The 7,971-nt window shown below is 36.0% G+C and overlaps 1 protein-coding gene across 1 annotated transcript; it reads left to right on the top strand.

Moving 5' to 3' along the window:
• The first annotated feature begins 4,334 nt into the window (after positions 1-4,334).
• Positions 4,335-5,606, top strand: LOC120072665 (LOB domain-containing protein 37-like). Its single transcript, XM_039025102.1, has 2 exons — positions 4,335-4,602; positions 4,703-5,606. The coding sequence occupies exons 1-2, from the start codon at positions 4,419-4,421 to the stop codon at positions 5,221-5,223; spliced, it is 705 nt and encodes a 234-aa protein (XP_038881030.1). The 5' UTR covers positions 4,335-4,418; the 3' UTR covers positions 5,224-5,606.
• Positions 5,607-7,971: the final 2,365 nt, after the last annotated feature.

Below are 7,971 nucleotides of genomic sequence, written 5' to 3'. Positions count from 1 at the left end.
CTCTACTTTGATTCTCCAAGCATGAGCTACAAGTCATGCACTCCATCTCTTTGCATGTTCATCTACTATATATAAAGAAGATTGGAGTCGTCGGAGAAAAGTTAATACAGAATTTTGAAAGAAAATTTTCTGTGAAGAAAAAAACTGTCTTCTTCAATCGGCTGCTATGAGATCTTCTTGCTTCTTCACATCTTCAAGTTGTTTTTGAGTCCCACAACTCTTCCTAAAGTTCTAAGAACATAGTAGGGAAGGCTTTGAGGTGGTTCACAGTGATATCAAGTGAAGACAGCTGCTATACACACGTTTTCTTAGAGAGTTCATCAAAGGTATGTTCTGAAAACCCACTTTTTAAGAAGAGCATGGTTTAGTTTTTGTCAAAGTTAGTGAATTAGAATGCTTATGGATTCTTGATACTTCCGCTGCATGTTATTTAACTCTTTCAGTTCTAAGTCAAGTTATGGGTCTAAACTTACCACATCTGAACCTGCAGCGTTGGTAATTGCTGGGATTGAGCAAATTGAGCCATTCGCTCGTCTAGCATGCTCTTCACCTTACTCAGCACAGTTGATGTGTCTACTTCCTCTATAGCTATTGCCAAACTAGTGAACTCTGTTGGACGACTGGGAGTGTCGGTGTCTGCAGGGGCATAGCCTTGTTTTGGGCTTGACTTTGTGCCTAGGTTCTCTGCCACCCTGAGGGGTCTCTAGGCAATAAGGGATCCTCTGGTATTAGAGGGTCCTGAACTTGTAAATCTTGAATTTTTGGATCCCCATCATGTGCATCTTGACCTTGATCTGGATCTTGATCCCGAACCGTCGAATTCTGTCCTTTGAGATCTCGTCCCCTTCTGGTAATCCTATGACTGCCTTTTCCCCTAACACATACCATTTCCTGGCAACCGTTCTCAACCAAACTTTAGCAACTTTCTTTTACTAGTAAAATATGTCAATCACAATCATAATACATAAAACTGCATAAAATCTTGGAATCTTTTCTTAAGGGATATACCTGGCGACGATGAAGAATCCGTAGATGATCAAAAGGGGACAATCTGGATTTACCTAGTAAGTTAGTCTACAAAACCAGGAACATGGACTCTGATACCAATTGTAACAACCCGACTTTCTAAGACACCTCATAGGGCAATAACTACATGCATGCATAAATATTTTCATTTAAAGTAAGGAAAATGGACCGTTTTATTAAATAAGGGAATAAATTTCAACTAAAAATTCATACCGTTTGATTCGGGGTACCCCTAAAACATAAATTTTAAAAAAGGAAAATTAACCTAAAATGAAAATCCCTAACACATAAATTCTTTCAAACAAGTTCGTGAAAAGAAAATTGTAAAACATGAAGAAAAAAAAACATATGAACCCAATGTAGAAGTGTTTTCTAATCCCTTTGGCACTATCACGGATTCATTTCATTAGTCACCCGAGTATCCTTGCCCTTACCTGAAAAACATGTAAACGTAAAGGATGAGTATAAAATACTCAATAAGAGATCTCATTACCAGGATCAGGCTATACATTCACAAGCAATGAATACCTGGGGTTAGTGGGACATACATAATGAAGCTATTCCTAAATGGCTAATTAAGGGGATAACCTATCTCACATTAACTTGCATGTCTAGTGGTCTGATTGCACATCGTCAAACATGGGAAAAGAACATGAACGTGAACCTGTCGATTCACGCATGTCTAACGACCTGAAGGTGCACCGTCAAACATTAAACTTGACCCATCGGTCCCCTGCAATAAACATGCATCGAGACGAGATGGTATATCACTCCTACTGGTTTAATCATGCATCACATACATAAAGTCCATGAGTAATCCCACAACTCATATCATAACATAACATATAGATTCAAGCATGCTCAAACTCCTCAAAATATTCATACAACAAAAAGGTATCATAACTTCCAAATCTGGCTTCTAGATTCCATTAAGTAACTTGATAAATCTAAATTAAGATGCCTGGCACGAAGGAATTGGTAATAGTGTCACTTACGTCAAGGCTTAGGCTCAACAGACAAAATAATCCCCTTCTTGGCTTAGGAGTCTTAGTTCAAGGTCTCTAACGCAAATCACAATGTTCAATTTCAACTTTTGGGGCAAATAACAAACAAAACTCATTCCAACCATCCCCAAATAACTTACCTAAATCTTACCAACAACACCCTTAACCGTGTTGGACAGTCTGCTAAGAAAATGCCTTAAAATCTCAACTCCCACCTCCAAGAATGCGCCCAAACGCTTCAATTTGTTGGGCCGCAACCTTAAACACCTTGAAATTTCTATCTAACCTCCGAAACAATATGGGTAACATCAAAACTCGTGCCAAAACTTGATAGACATCCAAAACTAACCAAGATTTCAAAAGAAAATCATGAAATCTTGAAGAAAAGAGGCCTTACTCAACAAATCCAACAATCTGGCGAGCAAAGGGGCTAACGACGCATGGCCCGGTGGTGGCTAGACGGTGAGGATGCCGGATCTAGCGCGGTAATGGCTGAGATGCTCGGCCTGCGGACTGGAGCGACGAGGTACCTTGCGTGAGGAGATGAATCCGAATTGGTACCGCGCGCATTCGGCTTGAAACTGGCGTGAGGAGATGTCCGCGTGGCTGGGGGATCGATGGCGACCGCAACGTGCTCTGGCGGTTGGCGAAGAAGTCGAGCAGACGACACGACTGAGGTTCTTCATGCGAGAAGAAGATTTCTTTTTCTTTTTTTTTTTTTTTTTTTTTTTTTTTTTTTTTTTAATTTTAATTTTATGTTCGCACTCTTAACGAAGCTTAAATCTCAAACCCTAGACACTTAATTTTATATAAATATATTTTTAAAAAAACTTTTTCCCTTTTCCTTAATAAAATCCCATTCCAAAGTTCCAAATCCTTCTTGGATTCCAATTCCAATTTAAACCCTTTCATAATTCCAAACTCTTCTCCTCTACCTTCTTAATTAACACATCCATGTTAATTAAAACCAAATAAATCAATGGTCTCTAAAATCAAATGGAAGTAAAATCTAATTTTTTGAAGATAATTAATTCAATCTCTTGAGTCTTTAAGTTCAAATTAATCAATGAGGCTTTAGAATTATCTCAATTAAATCCGAAATTACTTAAATTAAAGAAAACTGAAATTTAATAATTCGAGATAATTATCCTAAATTTTCTGGAAACTCGAGATGTCACAACACTAATTGAGTCTAATTTGTACTGAATGAAAATTGTATTTTTTTAAGGTGCTAGGATTTGGCCATATATTTATTTTTTGAATTCACTAAATATGGGGTAATAGGTTCAAATATTTATTTGTTTAGCAAATAATATTTATCTTAACTAATCGAACTGTGAAAGTTGATTTAACACTACCATTAAAATAAGATGACAAGTTATTTGCACTTGAAATTGAAATTATAGTATCTAACTAGTTGGTTGGTTTCATCCAGAAAGGACGAAATTAACTGCACTTTTGAAAGAAATCAACAAATTCAAAAAAAATATTAGGGTTTACTTTAAATTATATTTTCCCCACTCCACTTCAAAACAGACTTTTACAAGCATTCTTATAGGGAAAAAATGGTATAAAAAATATATTAATTTAAGAGCTACATCTTTATACCCCATTTGGTATTGACCTAATTTGTAGATTACTTTTTTTTATAAAAAAAAAAAAAAAAAAAAAAAGGAAATTTGCATATTATTTACACAATTAAAAATTTAATGTACGTATGAGATGCATAATCAAAAGTTGAGACTTTTAATTTTTTTTAAAAAAATTGAAAGTTTTATTAAAATTAGTTATAGCTAATTTTAAGAAGTATTTGCACAAACATCACTAAACAGTTTATAATATTATATAACTAAAAAATTAAAATAATTCCAACATATCTACCCCTAAAAACGGAGTCCAACCGTAGAGGCCATAATATATGGAGGTTCGTTTTCCCTCGAAAGAGCACATACACAAATATTAAATATTTAAGAGAAGAAAATAATAATAATAATAAGATATTTTAGAGATTGTCCATACAGGCATGAGAGGAACAAACGCATTAACAAAAGAAGCAAAGCAATATCCACAAAATAAAATTTAAAAAAATAAAAAGGGGCAATCCAACGGTGGAGGAGCGGCCATCCGCGGAGACACGGAGCCGCTAGCACCCAAGTCTTTGGAATCTCATCCCAAAAGAAAGCAAGAAAAGTGTTTTTCATTATAACCACGCGCTCTGGCGTCGCGTCTCACGTTCTAACTAACCCAACCTTAACCACAGTTAATTCCCCCCCTTCCCTTCTTATATATTCCCCCCTCTTTCCCTCTTTCCCCGATTGCTCTCACCTTCCTTCTTCTCTTCCGGTTTCCTTCTTTTTCCATGCCATACCCCATTTCCATTCCACAACCATGAGTTGCAACGGTTGCCGTGTTCTTCGAAAGGGCTGTAGCGAATCCTGTATTCTTCGCCCTTGTTTGCAGTGGATCGACACCGCCGAAGCTCAAGGTCACGCTACTGTCTTCGTTGCTAAGTTCTTTGGCCGCGCCGGACTTATGTCCTTCATCTCCGCCGTCCCTGAATCTCAGCGACCTTGTATGTTCTCTTTTCTTCTTCCCCGTTTTCTCATTTTTCTCATTTTTCTCATTTTTCGACTTTCATGGCTTTATTTAATTCTTCCTTCTCTTGTATTCAGCTTTGTTTCAGTCTTTGTTGTTCGAAGCCTGCGGACGCACCGTCAATCCCGTCAACGGCGCTGTTGGCCTTCTCTGGACTGGAAACTGGCACGTTTGTCAGGCCGCCGTCGACACCGTCTTACGAGGCGGCACGTTACGGCCGATCAACGATTTCCTTGCTGGTGGTTCCCCTAATCTGGCCTCCGACGACACTTCCGAGGCTGAAGTAGGCTGTACCGACATGTGGAAGATTCGAGATTCTTATCCTAATTCTCGATTCTCCAACTCCCGATCCAGGCTCTCACCGAAACGCAAGCGATCCGAGGAATCATCCACCAAGCACCAACTAAACGACCTAGATCTCCGCTTGACGCCTACTTTTCCAGCCAAATCAATCCTACGCGCCGCTACTCCGTCCATGAATTCCGAGGAATCCGAGACCACAACGTGCTTGGAAAGCGGCTTTGGTGATCATCATCAACATCACTATTATCCCGAAGAAGCTTCCGCTCAGCGAAAGCTTCTGAATTTGTTCGTCTAAGAACAGATTTTTCCAACACACGCTTGGCTTGTTACTGTGAATCAGAGGTTCACAGCTGTAAAGCCAAACCTTAATTAGGCGAATTTTTTTAGAAATTTTGTGGGTTTAATGTAAGGAAGAAACCCGGAAGTGAAGTGACCGGGAATAGATTCTGGCGAGTTTTGTTGATTGTAATTGTAATATGGATTCCACCGGTACAGGATTTCACTCCTGCGTCCAGGGTAAAGAGAGGAGCCAAAGGAGTGAGAAATGAGCGTCTGTCGGTGGTCCTTTTTGTTGCTTATTTTCCCATTTTGTAATTTAGCTGTGGTGACTGCGTGACTCAATAAAATTCAAATAATAATAAATAAAAAAAAAATATATAATCCATTTTGGCATTTCAAGATTTTTGTTTGTTAATCCGCTCTCCCTCGAAACCCCAACAAATCTTCATGTACGTAACAATATATATACACTTCGGTCGATAACATCGAAATTTCCGCATGCGGGTCAATACTTGCGGCCGGCACCCCCAACTCAACGACATGCCGTACCGCATCTCATCACACATTTAGATTAAAGAACTCAAGGACGCCTCAACATTCACAAGTTAATGTGGAAGTTTATAGGAAGTTAGGTTAAAAAAATCATAAATTGTGATGAAATGAGATTTTATTTTATGATATTTGCAAGTCTAAACTTTGGTTGCATCAATTCTGAGTTATCATATCTCTAAAGTTTAAATTTAGAACATAAATTGATATTTAAAATGTAGAGTATAAATCGATATATTTCTCTTAAAAAAAAAAACTCGCACATGACATGGACTAACACAATACATGGTAAGAGAGGGGGTGACGTGAGGGTGGGGTTGATGGATAAGTTAGAGAGGCGCGTGGGGGGAATGGGAAAGATAGTAATATTAAAATGGTAAGTGGAAAAAGAAATGAAGGGTTATCCAGAGTTGAGGACAGAGGTTGGGCTCCAAAAGCTTTGGTAGGAAAGAAGGAATGATGATGAGAGAGAGAAGCGGCTTTTGGAGAACGCAAAGAGACGTAAGGGAATGGCACAACTTTGGGAGATAATTAATTATTTATTTTTAATTAATTAAAACAGAAGATTGTTTTCTTTTTTCAAAATAATAATTTATAGTGGGCTGGGGCCCTCCTCCTACTTGCAGTTTCTGCGTCACTTTCATTTTCCAATTCCAACCCACTCTTAACCTTCACCTTATAATACTCGTTTTTTAACCTTTTCTTTAGTTCCTCACCCATAGTTTATTGTAGGTATTAGAATGTAATACATCTTTAGAGATTGGGGGCTTTAATTTTAAAAGTAAACATGGGTTGAATAAATGCTATTACTATAGTAAGAAAACAAGTTATTTAAAATAAGAGGAAATTTTTTTAAGTATTTAAGCTCATACAATTGATAAAGCTTGACCTTAAAACTTATAAAAAAAAATTTAAAAATAGAATTTGGACAACTAAATGAAAAAAATTGGACCATAAACTTACAAAAGTTGGAGAAATTGAACACTTAAATAAAAGATTGAACTCTCAAACTTATATAATTGTTACATTTTTTACCATTATATAAGTTAATTTGAATGTCTAATTTTATTATTTATATAAGTTTGAGAGATTAATTTTTAAAATAAAAAATTAATAGTATAGTTATAACCATCACTATATTTTTAAGGAAAAATTTGAAATTTGTCCCCCCAAAAAAACGAAGATTGGTATTTGTGTGTATATATATAAATAATTAAGATTTATGATATACCCAAGGGATGGGGGGAAAAGGGATGCCAGCGAGTGGAGGCGAAGTGTTTGGGGGGATGGGATTGAGGCTACCTAAAGTAAAGCTAATGGGGGAGTCGCCGCATTTTGCAGTGGTCCCCACCAGACATTCTTTCCCCTCGTCAAACACTGTGGACCCCACGCCACCTCAGCATCCACTCGCCCACTTGTTCTACTGGTCCCACCCTACTACTACCTCACAATCACAATTAATTTTCTTTTTTCCTTTTTTTCTTCATTTAACATTTTTATTGTTTTAATATATATAAATAGAAATACATTATTTTCAAAATAATAATAAGAATAATAATAAAAAATATGTATATATGTACGCATATGCTATACTCTTAAATGGTAGTACAAATGCCCCCTGCCCCCCGACTCCCCACTCCATTTTACTTATTTTCTTTCCCATATTTTCCACTGTTTTTCTTTATAAAAAAAAAAATAATAATTTCTCCCTTTCAATACCATTTTATACTTCTTATTTATTATATAATTTATTTTTCTATTTTAATTCTACTGAGTGTGAGGTTCACTGTATTCACATTTTTGACATCTTCATCAAATGATATATACATAAATTTGTTGAGAGTTATATTCAAGTTAACATTTTCTTATAATTAAAAATTTAAATTATATAATAATATAAAAAAAAATTCATAATGTGATTTATTTTGAAATATAAAATCCTTTCTACAAACACTTTTAAGGGAAAATAAAAAACAACCATATGATGCTTACTCTAACTAAAATAATTCAAAAATATTTTCATAATGGTACTTTTCTTCTACAACTAAATATGTTGATTTTTTTTCTCAAATGTTAAAATGACAATTCTGAAAAAATCAATAAGCATCAGCATAAAATTCAGATGTTGATTTGACTTAGTAAAAAATGATGTTAAAAACAGAAGAATAAAACAGAAAAGATAAAAACCCGTCTGTACTTTAATGATGCTAGAAAA

Source organism: Benincasa hispida, chromosome 3, assembly GCF_009727055.1.
Source record: "Benincasa hispida cultivar B227 chromosome 3, ASM972705v1, whole genome shotgun sequence".
NCBI classification, from domain to species: domain Eukaryota; kingdom Viridiplantae; phylum Streptophyta; class Magnoliopsida; order Cucurbitales; family Cucurbitaceae; genus Benincasa; species Benincasa hispida.
This window is presented reverse-complemented; position numbering and strand designations above follow the sequence as displayed.